Source organism: Hyperolius riggenbachi, chromosome 11, assembly GCF_040937935.1.
Source record: "Hyperolius riggenbachi isolate aHypRig1 chromosome 11, aHypRig1.pri, whole genome shotgun sequence".
NCBI lineage: Eukaryota > Metazoa > Chordata > Amphibia > Anura > Hyperoliidae > Hyperolius > Hyperolius riggenbachi.
Window position 1 is genome coordinate 71315427 of NC_090656.1, and position 15821 is coordinate 71331247.

The following is a 15821-nucleotide window of genomic DNA, read 5'->3' on the forward strand; positions in this document are numbered from 1 at the left end:
AATAGCTTGGCGGATGAGCTTTTTGTCCCTAGGCCTTCTCAAAGGACTAGAGGACATGATCTGCGCATGGAGGAAAAACGTTTTAGCCATTTATTTAGGAAAGGGTTCTTTACAGTAAGAGTGATTAAGATGTGGAATGCATTGCCACAGGAAGTCGTTATGGCAAACTCTATACCTGCATTTAAAGGGGGCTTAGATGCTTTCCTTGCATTGAAAGACATTGATGGCTACAATTACTAGGTAATGCCTAATGATGTTGATCCAGGTATTTTATCTGATTGCCATCTGGAGTCGGGAAGGAATTTTTCCCTTTAGGGGCTAATTGGACCATGCCTTGTAAGGGCCCGTTTCCACTAGCGCGAATTCGCATGCAGACAACGCATGCGGATTCGCATAGGCAATACAAGTGGATGGGACTGTTTCCACTTGTCAGTTTTCATTTGCGTTTTTATGTGCAGGAATTTTCTGCACGGTAGACCCTGCAGAATTCGCCTGCGTGTGGAATGCAGGCGAATCGCAGGCAATGTATTTAATAGGGAAATCGCATGCGTTTTTTGCATGCGTTTTTTGCCGCGATTTCGTGTGCGATTTCGCATTGAAAGTAATGTAAATTGACACAGGCAGTGACATGGTTAAAATCGCATATACCCTGCCTATGCGAAATCGCATGCGAAATCGCGGCAAAAAACGCATGCGGAATCGCATCCGCATGCGATTTTGTCAGCGGTGATATGCGGCAATTCCGCACTGCACTAGTGGAAACGGGCCCTAGGGTTTTTTTCGCCTTCCTCTGGATCAACAGGGATATGTGAGGGAGCAGGCTGGTGTTGTACTTTATACTGGTTGAACTCGATGGACGTATGTCTTTTTTCAACCAAAATAACTATGTAACTATGTATGTAACTATGTAACAAACTATTGATAGAATACCTTATTCAGAAGCACTGCATCATGGGCATTCCCTTTTTAAAGTGGAGAAAACTCACATTAACAAAAAATATTCCCAACAAAAAAGGCTTTATTAGGGCAGCCTTTCTGAGCTTTTAATTTTCTCGAAGTATTTTTTATTTGATAGCTCATAAGGTATTTAAAAAAAATGTACCTTTCTTAGTTTGACAACTCCCTCCTGAGTCTGATAGTCAGAGGTGATTTCAAATACATCTGCTCCATCCCCATCTAGAATGCGATACTTGATGGCTCCATTCTCTTCTAGGTCCAGATCTTTGGCTTTTATACGTCCCACCTCATCACCTGGAACAGCTGCCTCTGATATTGACATGGGGTATGCACCTGTGTACATAAGTTACATGGTAAATCTATCCAGATGTTACTCAGATTCCAAAAAGTAATCTTCAAAGAGGCCAATAAATCCATGGCTATCACACTTACATGCCTTTAAAGATTGTGGAAATATTTAAGATCTTTGAGAAAAGAGAATGAGAAAGTGGCTCCAAGTCTCCAACTTAAAGGACCACTATTGTAAAAGATTAGTGAGACTTAAACCACATACATATAAGATGTACATTTATCTGTGAGTAAAATGCACTATACATTACTTTTTTCTTTGTTGCTGTCACGTACAGAAAGCCTCTGACAGATCATAGGGATTTTGGACTTGTCCATTTCCTCATGGGGGTTCTCAGCAGCATTTCCTTTATTCTTTAGAAAATTACTCTGGAAATAATCTATAGAAAGATAACAACCAGCCCCTCTACTCACTTGTACACTATTTTGACAGTTGGACTGAGCAACTCTGATTCAGTAGATGCTTTTTAAGTGAAAGGGACTCCAAGCAGTGCAAAAACTATGGAAAGATGCATATCATTTTAAAGCTCTCTTTCTCCTCTTTCCAATGATATATAAACCGCCATCCTACGCCTTTTAGTTTTCGCTATTTTCGCGATTGAAATTGCAGCAGAAAATAAAGAAAACTAAAAGACGTAGGGCGACGATTTAGGTGTCGCCAGAAAGAGGAGAAAGAGAGCTTTAAAATGATATCCATCTTTCAATAGTTACTTGTATTACACAGGACGACACTTGCCCCAGTGTCAGCAGCTCCATTCAGCAGAATGGAACTGCTGACTTTAGGAAAAAGTCGTCCTGTGTAATACAAGTAACTATGAAAAGATGGATATCATTTTAAAGCTCTCTTTCTCCTCTTTCTGGCGACACCTAAATCGTCGCCCAGCGCCTTTTAGTTTTCTCTATTTTTGCGAATGAAATCGCGGCTGCGGCAATTTCAATCGCAGAAATAGAGAAAACTAAAAGGCGTAGGGCAGCGGGTTTATATATCATTGGAAAGAGGAGAAAGAGAGCTTTAAAATGATATGCATCTTTCCATAGTTTCTGCACTGCTCAGAGTCCCTTTAAAGGAAATTCTAGAAATCCCTCATAAGGAGATGGACTAGTCCAAAACCTGTCGGATCTTTCATATTGTAACTATCTACTGTAAGTGGCAGCGACATAGATAGAAAAATATAGTGTATATTATTCTGGATCAAATGTTTATTTTATACGTATGAATCTTAAATGTTACACTTGCGATAGTGGTACTGTATGTACAAACCGAGTACAACTTACTTTACAGTAAATGATTGTTTTTGGTGGCTTATGCTGGGAATACACGATGCGTTTTTGCGTTCGTTTTTGCCGTCGTTTTCACTTTCGATCGATTCTACTCTCGATTCACTGCTCGATTCCCCTCTCGATTCCTTATCTTTTCTTATCAATTACATTCACTTGAATGAGGAGAATCGAAACGAAAGTAGAATCGACCAGATCCGACAGGTTGGAATTTATCTATCGAACCCATCTATCTAAAGTAAAAACTTAGCGTGTATTCCCAGCATTAGGCTGAAAGTTTAGGGATGTTCATTGCACTGACTGATAAGGATTTTTTCAGATATTATAAAAGTGGTATTGCAGATAATTCTTTGGCCATTTGGACGATTATTCCCATGGTAAATTCAAAGCCTAATGGACCTGGGCAATGGTTTTATGCAGTAATAGAGATAGGACTTTGTTTTCTTTTGGGCCTCGTCACAGTTGAAGCCTCTAGTTACTTATCTTTGTACACAGGAAGTCAGGAAAATATAATGTACAATTAGGGATGAGCTTGACTTTTCACTTTTTCCTTTTTTTTTTTTTTTTGCTGCATGTATATTTCCATCTGTGTGAAGATGTGTTTTCTGATGCTTGACTACAATGCATTTCATAAAAGAGTCTCCTTATGTCTACTGACTTAAAGGGAACCCAAAGTGAGAGAAATACGGAGGCTGAAATGTTTATTTCCTTTTAAATAATGCACATTACCTGGCTGCCCTTCTGATCCTCTGCTTCTTACACGTTAAGCAATAGACCCTGAAAAAGCATGCATCAGATGTCTATGACAAATCTGACAAGATAAGCTGCATGCTTGTTTCAGGTGTGTGATTTAGACTTTACTGTTACTGACCACAAAGATCAGCAGGGCTGCTAGGCAACTGGTATTGTTTAACGTAATGCTCAGGAGGTTTTGCTACCTCAGAGTCCCAGGAGAAATCTATTAGATCTATTGGCTGCAAAGCTTTAGCACTAGGCTAGCTAGTAGAAGTGGCCGGCACCCCCTGATCGCCCCCGATCCTCCAGCTTATACATTACCCAGCCTGACTCCAGCACAGCCTCCTCACACAGCTCTGCTCTTCTCTATGGGGAGAATCGTACATGACATCATGACATCGCTGACGTCATGCACAGTCCCGATCCTCCCCATAGAGAAGACTGCAGCTGTGCAGGGAGGCTGCGCCGATTGCTGGAACCAGGCTGGATAATGTATAATCAGCTGGATCGGGGGGTGCCGGCCATCTGTACTAGCTAGCCTAGTGCTAGCTAAAGCTTTTGCAGCCAATAGATCTAACAAATTATTCATGGGGGACTCCTGAGACTAGCGAGCGGTATGCCTGACACAGTGTCAGGCATACTGCTTAGAAGGTTAAAAGTAAATAAATATGTCAGCTTCCATAGGTCGCACACCTCGGGTTCCTTTTAAATACATGGCAAAAATGTGTTTTCTCATACCCATATACTTCAACACACATCACCTTTTGCAAAAATGATTGCAAAAAGAAAATAGGCATATTTGCTTCTCACTATTTGCAATACCACACAAAAAAAAGAGTACAATTGCTATATGTAGATGACACTCACTTTGAGGAAACTTTGGTGGGTTGTCATTGACATCTGTCAGTGTTATTGTCACTTTGGTTGTCCCTGAGAGTCCGCCCATGTGACCTCCCATGTCTTTTGCTTGGATGACGACGTGGTATTGCTCTTTAGCTTCTCTGTCCATATTGGGAAGTGCTGTTCTAATGATTCCTAGGTTAAAAAAAAGCAAAAGTACATTCAACTTATTAGTACATTAGTACATTCACCTTATACTATATCTAGTAAGTTAACTTTCAATGTGTCATTTGTTTGTAGTTTGTAGAGGTACTTGTTTGTATTATCGTGCATTTATATAGCACTTACATCTTCAACAATCCTCTACAGAGCCTGTAGACATATCATTAGCTGTCCATCATAGAAAGTCATCATTTAATCCCTACCATAGTCTATCATTTCCCTAACATATTGAGTGTTTTCTTGCTTGCTGGTGGTTTAAAGGACATCTTATTGACACGTTGTAAAATATAACCAAGGATAAAAATTTTGTGAAAAAGTGAATAGCTCTTTTGTTTTCATAAAAGCAGCCATTAGACTTTAGTTACACGTCCAAATGGTCATTCTCATCTTCAGTGTGCCTGGAATGAGGAGTAGTTCCTTGATGTTTGGCTTTGCCAAGTTGGCTGTACTATCTTATGGAGGGTAGATAGGGAGACAAGGCAGGAGGGTCCCCACAGCACCTGAAAACAAAGCAATTGGCTGAAGAAAATCCACCAAGGAACTTTGATTTTCATCTCTCATTTCATTACTTGTCTGTTAACCTTATGCCCACATCATTAGCATTATTTACAGTGTGCGGGCTCTACACTGCATTAGTAATAATCTCAAGCACACATAAACAGCAGTGTATGCACACTAAGAAGTTTAAAAGGGTACTTGAAGTGACATGAAACATTATGATATAATGTGTATACACAATCCCAATCCTACTTAGAACTAGGCAGTGTGCCTGTTTTCTTTTAATTTAAGGGTTAGGAAACAGTGCTCTAAATGACAGTTTCGCTGCAGTACAATGGCAGCTTAACTCACTGCTAACTATTGAGAGGTCACAACATTCTGCGTGAATAAGAAAAGCACAAAAAATGGGGTAGATAGGTATAAATGATTTCAGGCACTTCAATTACTAAAGAAAGTGTATTGTAGTTAACCATGCAGCCTCAGTATCTTGAGTTTTTTGACCTTGGAAGACTTCCTCTTGCTTTGAGACAGGACCAATCTCCAGTCCTTACTTTCTGCCTAAACCTAACCTCCAGCCCTTATGGTTAGGAATGTTAACTTTCCATGGGGCTGTCTTCCACAACTAGCCGAACTGTAACTTTACCCTGTGTTTCTGGCTAAAACTCTTAATCTGCCATCACCAATCGTAACCCGGGATGCAATCTCAGAATATGCAACCCCCCTTCCAGAGGGTCCAGCTCTACTCCCAACTCTGCTACTGTAATGCCACTTAGAGTCAAAACAAGTTTGACCATTATAACTGTTAGACGTGGGCCAACATTCCCCCCACCATAACAAATGTGCCCCACATACTTTCTTCCCATATCAAGTATTCCTCCTCCCCCTTTCTCATGCCAACAAGTTTGAACCCCATAATAATGTTCTAATTAGAGCAGCCATCAATTTGGCTGCCATGCCTAATTCTCTCCACCTATAGTCAGTGCAACAATAAGGCAACCTTTAAGTGCCCCATGAGTGGCTCACCGTGGTAGTGAGCCTGAACACCAGGCAGCCCTACAACCCCAGCAGCAGTGGCTGTTATCACAAAGTGGGACACTGCTGGGCCACTTTCAGCTACGCTGAAAGGATCAAATTTAGACTATCACTTTACTGGTATCTCCAGGGCCGGATTTAGGCCAAGGCCACCTAGGCCATGGCCTCAGGGCACCACAGTAGCAAGGGCACCTAAGCAGCAGGCTAAACTAGTGCAGCATTTGCAAGTTTGCAAATGCTGCAATGTAGGGAGATCAGGTGAGCGCCTGACCGCAGTACTCTGCTGCTAGCCGCCTGTGCAGCAGCCATCTTGCTCTCTGTGCACCTTTGCATTGTGGAGAGTGGCTATAGACTTGGGCAGCTTTGGAGATGGAAAGGAGAAGGAAGCTTCTGCACTGGAGACAAGCGGAGAGATGAGTGACACTGATGGCTGCTGCGGTGTGAAGGTGAACTGGCTACCTATACTGAAAGGGGGGGAGGGATTAAGGGAGTCATCTGGCTACCTATACTGGAAGGAAAGGGGGAGGGGTCATCTGGCTACCTATACTGGGGGGTCCTCAGGCTACCTATACTGAAAGGGGGGAGGAGTCATCTAGCTACCTATACTGGGGGGTCCTCAGGTTACCTATACTGAAAGGGGGGAGGAGTCATCTAGCTACCTATACTGGGGGGGTCCTCTGGCTACCTATACTGGAGGGAAGGAGGTGGGGTCATCTGGCTATCTATACTGGGGGTCCTCAGACTACCTATACTAGAGGGAAGGGGGGAGGGGTCATCTGGCTACCTATACTGAGGGGTCCTCAGGCTACCTATACTGGAGGGAAGGAGGTGGGGTCATCTGGCTATCTATACTGGGGGTCCTCAGACTACCTATACTGAAAGGGGGAGGAGTCATCTAGCTACCTATACTGGGGGGGTCCTCTGGCTACCTATACTGGAGGGAAGGAGGTGGGGTAATCTAGCTATCTATACTGGGGGTCCTCAGACTACCTATACTAGAGGGAAGGGGGGAGGGGTCATCTGGCTACCTATACTGAGGGGTCCTCAGGCTACCTATACTGTAGGGAAAGGGGGAGGGGTCATTTGGCTACCTATACTGGGGGGTCCTCAGGCTACCTATACTGGAGGCAAGGGGGGAGGGTCATCTGGCTACCTATACTGGGGGGTCCTCAGGCTACTTATACTAGAGGGAAGGGGGGAGGGGTCATCTGGCTACCTATACTGAAGGGAAGGGGTCACCTGGCTACCTATACTGAAGGGGGCCGGCTGGTGACAGTGGCCTTGGGCGGTAAAGAGTACAAATCCAGCCCTGGGTATCTCCTTCCCCTGCTAATATTTACCTTGCTTCAGCATTTGTGCAGAAGCCATGCAATTACATCACCAGGAGACTGAAAGAATTCCTGGCCAGCACAGGGGAAGTGAGGCGGAGCAGGAAGAGGTGTGACACAGGTGGGATGGGGCATGGCAGAGGCAACAAATGGTATAGCTAGGTTTTTAAACCAGGAAGTACAGCTAAATTCCATAGAATACCAGGGAATCAGAAGAATCCTGTCACTGAGAGCAGTCTGAACTGCCGAGGCAGTGAAACCTGTATAAGAGACAGCCTAACTGCCAGACAGGGAAGCAGTGACCCAATGAAGAGGTTAAAAATTAAATGGTTCCGTGTTTAACTGCTTTATAATATGGCAAGTGATTAACATTTTTTCTGCTTTCATTATGATCACTTTCTTTACACACAAAATTATGAAATCATGTCAATTTTAGATTACAATAGCCACTGGGGAAAAAATAGAAAAAAAAATGTGCCCTGAACCTCGCTATTATATCAGAGCTAAATTACCATGGCAACCATGAATAAACTTTCAAACTAAATGAATCCACCAACACAGGGTATTACTTTATTCATTCACTACAATAGGTCTTCCATTGTGAGCTCTATTGTAGTGGGTATTTAATGTGATCAGAATACTGTGGCCTAGATTATGCCTTGATTTTGTGAGCTCACAGACCTGAATGGATGAGGAATAGTCTTAGGGAAAACATACTGATTTTCAGTCTATTTTCACTTATTTATTCATTAAATGTTTATGAGTTTACAGATATCGGTAAGTTGCATTACGATCTTTTATTTATTTATTTTTGCATTCAAAAGTTTTATTAATGCATGATATAGAGTACCTTTATGTTAAAGGATAACTGTAGCAAGAGGGATATGAAGGCTGCCATATTTACTTCCTTTTAAGCAATACCAGTTGCCTGGCTTGCGTGCTGATCATCTGCCTCTAACAGTTTTAGCCATAGACCCTGAACAAGCATGCAGCATATCAGGCGTTTCTGACATTAATGTCAGATCTGACAAGATAAGCTGCAAGTTTGTTTCTGGTATTATTCAGACACTACTGCAGCCAAATAGATCAACAGGGCTGCCAGGCAACTGGTATTGTTTAAAAGGAAAGAAAAATGGCAGCCTCTATATACTTCTCACTTCAGTTGCCCTTTAAGGTCACTCGTCATACACTTTTTCTCATTTCAATTCCATGCAGATTTGATTTATCTGATGAGAATCGATTTCCTAAAGTGTCAGATAAATTGATTTTTGATCAATTTTGACTAAAAAAAATCAATCAGCTGTATCAATGGGATAGGATGAAAAATTTAAAACAATCGGGCCGGGGCAAGAGCATTAGCAGATCAATGGCCTATATCGAACAGTACAATTGGGTACAATTCTGCAGTTAGATCAATTTTCAATGCATTTCCTGCTAAAATCTATTGGAAATGGATTTGCAGTGTATGGTACTAATCGATTCTTTTCAGAAAGGAATTGATTCTTTTGGGACATTAGGTGGAAATCTATAAGTGTATGGCCAGCTTTATTCAGCTAGGAAAGAAATAGCTCTGTGACAAGAGAAGGGAAGACATTCGGTAGACTGTTAGGATGAATCACTCACTAGCCTGCATTGTCTCTATATTTATCTGTAGGCCATTAAGCAGCAGGACTACCGCTAGTAAAAATTGTATTATTTTTATTTGTTCCTCTTTGGAGCGTACCCAGACAGCTCATGGTGACCCAGAACCACTAGACTATCACAAGGGGCTCAAAGGAACCCTTACAATATCTTAGTGTCTCTGAGTCATCACTATGAGCTGTAATACTTGGTTGCCAGGCTTTTCCTCATAAAGCCTTCCTTCCTTCATGCCTTGCACTGATGAGGGACAATCATGAGAGCGGTGCAGAGGGTACACAAAGGCATGTCCTTCAGATGAGAACATGCTTCTGTGTACCTTTTTTTACATTAAAAACCGCTTTGGGTACACTTTGAGAAGGCAAATCTATATATAGAAATTCTCTTTGGAGGAATTTTTATCACTTACTGTTCTATGATAGTTAGTACCAAATCAGAAACAAGTACATTTCAAAATGTTACACTTGCCACCACAGCCATGGTTGAAGATAATAAGGCATTAATGCTGACAGCTTGAACTGAATGCTTGCCACATGGTTAAGCACCTAGTATGCCGGGGGATGAGTTTGGTTGCTGTATAATATAATTGAATGGCAAGGTTTGTAACCTCTAACCACATTACATGTCCTGTTGACAGTTTTCTCTTTGGTGGGAAAATATGAGCTCACATTTATCTGATAATTGAAGGAAAAACAATTAGAAAGTCAGTATAGGTTCTAAAGCTAATCAATGAATATGGAACACCCTGGAGTATCTGTTTTGTTAACAAGTCAACACTTGCACTCTGTGAACGCAACACAAACATTGCCATTGAAAACTGAAACCACTCTGTTTCCAGCAATAGGTATATTTGCAACAGCACCTGTCTATTTTGATTCCAAAGGATCCTTTGTCAAGCAACAAGATCAGCAGTTTGTAATAGAGATGCCATCATTTGCAACACAATGAGAATCATGGGGCCTACTTTTCAACACATTCCCAGTGAGGGTCTCACTACCACAGCATTTCTGATTTGTTGCTTGAGACAGGATCTCTTTGAATCATAAATCAATTAGGGTTACTTAATGCTTGCTGGAAACAGATTAGTTTAAGTTTTCAATGTCTATATAGAACTGACAAAGCATACGTGTTGTTTGCAAACAAAAGGGATCAATAAAATTGCTGAAGGTATTACAGGGTGTAATAACACTACAGGGTGTGGTAATAAACCTAGTATAGTCCTTACTCAATTCTCCACCACATTTTGAAGCTTGCTATGGAATTTAAACAGTAGCCTTGAAAGACTTTAAACTTTAGACTTTAAACTTTAGCCTACACCTGGATAACCTACAGCCATATGCATCTCATGCATACTACAGAGCCTGGTATTCCTGTTTCAGCCAACAGATACTACATTATATTACATTTTGTTTCTTCATTCACTGCTTAGCAAGCTGCCCCACCCCCTTCACTCACTGCCTTGATTGAAAAAAAAAAATCTGCCCTAGCAGATAAAATGTTTGCCTAATGGTGCCTATACACGGTACAATAAAAACATTTGAATTTCCTGTTTATTCGACCAAAATGGTCAAATCAAATGAAAGTTTAAAATAATCCTTTTTTTAATCAAGAAAAATGAACAATTATCCCGTTTTTTCAATAAAAATCTGATCGGACATGTTGGAAAAATCTTTTTTTTCAATCCAATGGAATAATCAAACTAAATTATATATTAAAAAATGAAAAAAATGTACCATGTATAGGCACCATAACAAAGCATTTTTCTCTCAATAATAAATTATCTTTCTTGCACCAGATGGTTGATCAAAACAGCCTACACTGTCCACTTTAACTGACTAAACCAATTTATCAAGTCTATGGATAACTTATCTCTTTTTCACTACAGACAAAATCTTAAAGAAAATTAAGTTTGTCTTGATTTTTATTGATATATTCACTTTTATATTTAGCAGTCAAATTATTAGGGCTAGTTCACACTTGATTTAAAAACGTATCCGTAGCTACGTTTTTTGTCCCGGACGAAAAACGTAGCCACGGATACCAATGTTAAAAATAGGAACAGCACACACTCAAGTTAAAAACGTATCCGCGTGCGATCCGCGGAATACGTTTTTAAACCCGGAACGCTGAGTCCGGACTTGCAGCATTTTTCACGGACCGGTATACACGTACGGGTAGTGAAAATCAATGGGGAAACGGGCCTCCCTCTTCACTGACATTTTCGGACACTGGAAACGGATCAGTTTCCAGTGTCCCATGGTGAAGGAGGGGGCCGCCATGCTGAAGGGGGTAGCAGCCAAGACGGGGGGCTGCGGGCAAAGCGGCGGCCAGGGGGGGTCACATCCCCCCCCCTTGCTCACCTGGGTGCCCCCCGTCCCCGCTCCCCCTCCAGCTCGCATATAATGTAATAATTTGTACCTAAGGAAGTTCGGCGAGCCGGGCACTTCCGCCCACACCGCTCGCCGTCACTTCCTGTGATGCCGCCCACTGAAATACAGAGGGCGACATTGCAGGAAGTGACGGCGAGCGGTGTGGGCGGAAGTGCCCGGCTCGCCAAACTTCATTAGGTACAAATTATTACATTATATGCGAGCTGGAGGGGGAGCAGGGACGGGGGGCACCCAGGTGAGCAAGGGGGGGGGATGTGACCCCCCTGGCCGCCGCTTTGCCCGCAGCCCCCCGTCCTGGCTGCTACCCCCTCTAGCAAAAAAAAACCAAAAAACACGCAAGCGGATCCAAAACGTGTGCTGCAAAAAAGGCAGCACGGATCCGTTTGCGTTCCGGGTTTTGAAAATCGGAGCCCGGACCGCGGATGCGTCCCGCACCCGGAGCTAGTGTGGCCCTAGCCTTAAGGTTTTTTTTCTTTCAGTATCTATCACATTATTATACAGTTGTAGCATCTCTCACTAAGGTGCATTATTTTTAAAGCGGTATAAAACCCTGACATAATATTCAATAAAAACATGTTTTCCCACTTTTATATGCCATACGGTTATCATATTTGCTTTTGTGCATAAGTATTATTATTCATTTAGAAATTACAAGTTTCCAAAGTACACTTTTTTGCTTTGAGAGCTGACTTTGCATTTTATTCATAACTGTTTTTTTCATGTTGAAATATAAGAAATACTTTCTGACTGTCTGTCTTTGTTCAGGAGACTCTGCAGTGTCAGAGAAGTGTTTGTTTACATTTCTCACTTGATGCAATTAAACACAAGATAACATTATCTCTAGTTCGGATTTGTCCAGCTTTCCCAACATTGAGCTTTTCTGTCCTGTGTTTAACCCTTTAAATGCTGTTCTAGTGGGTTTCATTCCACTTTAAAGGGGAACTGAAGAGAGAGGTATATGGAGGCGGTCATGTTTATTTCCTTTTAATCAATACCAGTTGCCTGGCAGCCCTGCTGGTCTATTTCTCTGCAGTAGTATCTGATTAAAACCAGAAACAAGCATGCAGCTAGTCTTGTCAGATCAGACTTATAAGTCTGAACCACTGAAACACCTGATCTGCTGCATGCTTGTTCAGGGGCTATGGCTAATAGTATTAGAGGCAGAGGATCAGCAGGGCTGCCAGGCAACTGGTATTATCTAAAAGGAAATAAACATGACAGCCTCCATATACCTCTCTCTTCAGTTCCCCTTTAATGTCACAGTAGATCTTGACAAATTTAACACCTTCTCATAGCTTTGACAGCACACTGAAAAGGTCAAATTTAAAGTGAACCTGAGGTGGTTAAAAAAAGAGATAGATACCTAGGTAGAGGGAAGCATCTGGTTAGTCCAGTTCCCATCTCCTCACCGATTCCACCATTGCCACGCTCAGACCCTCTGAACATGTCCAACAAGAGATTGTTGGTTATGTCCACATGGTCACGCTCCCCACCGTGTACGAGTGCAGTAGTACTGCACCAAGTCTGCACAGTAAGCCGAAGCCACTCGTCCACAATTGGCTTTGGCTCTATGCTACTGCGCAGGCGTGGCTGTACCTGCACAGGCGCAGTACGGCTGCGGTCGTGCATAAAGAGGAGTGCAGCCGTGAACTGCCAGAGGGTCTCGGCCAGTCAGTGTCACTGGTCTGGGCGTGGACATGAGAAATCTCTGGAGAATTCGGAGGCTTCCTACTTCTAAGCAAAATATCCAACTTTTTATTGTAATACCGCCTCCGGTTAGCTTTAAAAATCGAATTGCAAAGGTAATCTTCTCAGATAATACTTCTAAAAATTACTTTTACAGTTTGAACTACAATCCACTATTATTTTCGGCTTAAATTTTAACTTTGAAAATGTATCATCAGTATGTGACATTGTAACAACATTTTCTATGCATAAATCTGAATTTTAACTGCAGCTTTAACCAGGAACTACCGGTAATTGTTTTCTACCTTTCCTACAAAATGTTTTTGAAATACAATATATAAATATATTTTAACATGGGATATCCCATTGCAGACACTATGTTGTAGGAAAATTAGACATGACTACAATTTTGTTATCTGGCACATGAATAAGCATCAGTGGATAATGAATATGACCATTCACTTCACCCATAGTTTTTAGAAAATGTAGTTAAAAAAAAAAGTTTAAATGCTGGGCAGCTCTGTAGTTAGATACATTATAAGATTAGGTGGGCCTGACAAGCAGCCAAACGCTATCCTATTTATTTAGTGGCTGGATGGTGTAATGGTTAAGGGCTCTGCCTCTGACACAGAAGACCAGGGTTCAAATCTCGGCTCTGCCTGTTCAGTAAGCCAGAACCTGTTCAGTAGGGGACCTTAGGCAAGTCTCCCTAACACTGCTACTGCCTATAGAGCGCGTCCTAGTGGCTGCTGCTCTGGCGCTTTGAGTCCGCCAGGAGAAAAGCGCAATATAAATGTTATTTGTCTGTTGTCTTTGTCTTATTTATTTATTAGAGTTAGAGAAGGGGTTATATTGTTATTGTCTTAACCTTCAGTAGAGCCGTCTCCCTACTTTTAGCCACTTCATCAACCTGAAGTGAAGGAATCTCTATAATTATTTCCATGTAAATGGTAGCTGAACCTCCACCTAGCTTCTGAAATTTTGAATAGTTACACTTCTTTCTTTGGGGCATAACTACATTTTTGGGTTGAATTGCAATCAATGTCGGACTGGGAGATGGTAAAGCTAGGGAAATCCACTTGATGGCCAAACAGCAGTAATCATGTGTTGTTTCTCACAGTGAAGATTTGCTGCAGGTTTCTATTGAGAGTGATATAGTTACATAGTTACATAGTTATTTTGGTTGAAAAAAGACATACGTCCATCGAGTTCAACCAGTATAAAGTACAACACCAGCCTGCTCCCTCACATATCCCTGTTGATCCAGAGGAAGGCGAAAAAACCCTTACAAGGCATGGTCCAATTAGCCCCTAAAGGGAAAAATTCCTTCCCGACTCCAGATGGCAATCAGATAAAATCCCTGGATCAACATCATTAGGCATTACCTAGTAATTGTAGCCATGGATGTCTTTCAACGCAAGGAAAGCATCTAAGCCCCCTTTAAATGCAGGTATAGAGTTTGCCATAACGACTTCCTGTGGCAATGCATTCCACATCTTAATCACTCTTACTGTAAAAGGAGAGAAACCGAGAGCCCAATATGGTGTAGTATGTTAGAACCAACTGGAATGAATATGACAAGTAAGTATTATACTCACAAACGTGGGTTACCGCTCAGGTAACCACTGTATAGGCAGGTGGGGAGATTAAACCTGTCCCCACTCAGGATTAAGAAGTCGCTCTCTGAAGGAAGAAAGAGGGTATATCACCCTTCCACCCAGGGTGGAAATCTTGACTAAACGATGTGCAGAGGCGCCAGTAGGATAAAAGATGTCTAAAAAGTTTGCGCAGGTCCAGTGTACGCTTGGCACCCAGAGGTGCCAAGCGTACACTGGACCTGCGCAAGTGTAATACTCCTACTGTTGAATGCCTGATGAAGCGGGATTGTGCCCGTGAAACGCGTTGCGATACTGTCTTTGGAGTATGTGAATAAATTGTATGTTCCTTAACTGACGCATCAAGTCCATTTTTGAGTGGCTGGTCCACCACCGCCACCCGAATGTTTTAAACTTTTTAGACATCTTTTATCCTACTGGCGCCTCTGCACATCGTTTACTCTTACTGTAAAGAACCCTTTCCTAAATAAATGGCTAAAACGTTTCTGCTGCTTGGCCACCAGGGGTATTTCCTCAGCTTTTCCACCTCCCAGTCCGACACAAAACTGATTGCAATGCCACATTTCACCAGCAGTAATGGTGTAGATGCAATTGTACATCTCTGTAGACCATTATAGCATCACTGCCTTTTTATGGGTCCAACGTGTTAGTCGTTGATCTTTCCTTAATAACTTATTTAAATGTCCTAACTAGAGGTGATGTGCCTGTATATATGTGTTCTTTTTCTTGACAAGAAATCTGACATAAACATTCAGTTTTACAGCTCTAAAAAATAAATCTAGTTTACTGAGGTCAGCATAAGGGTAAGATAGTGTTATTTTCTGAAAATAATTACATTAGGCACAATATGCATTTAATAATAATAATAATTATAATAATAAAATTCTGAAATAGAGTTGTAAGATGAGGTAGAATCTCTGTCGTCTACGAATGGTCCGGCACTGGGTTAATGTTAGTATAGGCTTAGTGTAGGGATTGCCATTAGTGTAACACTTAATAGGGCTGGATGTTTTATTTGTTTAGCTGTATTGGTGTTTCAGAGCCAAAAAATTATTGCTTTCTCCGACCCCTGCAGTATTATTTAATATAGCAAAGTAGTCAAAAAATGGGGATTATTGGAGCCAACACCGTAATTGCTGTTTATATAGGTATTACATTTATTCTTAGCAGAATATTAAGAATTCAAATGCAGTCTCCAATGACAACAAATTGGCCTGACAAGTGTTTCGTGGTGAAACACCGCTTCCTCAGAA

The 15821-nt window shown here is 41.7% G+C and overlaps 1 protein-coding gene across 2 annotated transcripts in view; it reads right to left on the reverse strand.

Annotated features, from left to right (window-relative positions):
• Positions 1-15821, reverse strand: part of CDH11 (cadherin 11) — a 217530-nt gene that overhangs the window by 39050 nt on the left and 162659 nt on the right. For both annotated transcript variants that reach the window (XM_068261316.1, XM_068261317.1), the window contains exons 5-6: positions 4186-4353; positions 1103-1290 (exon numbers count right to left, since the gene is read on the reverse strand). In XM_068261316.1, the coding sequence (XP_068117417.1) occupies positions 1103-1290; positions 4186-4353 (356 nt within the window). The remainder of the gene's footprint in view (positions 1-1102; positions 1291-4185; positions 4354-15821) is intronic.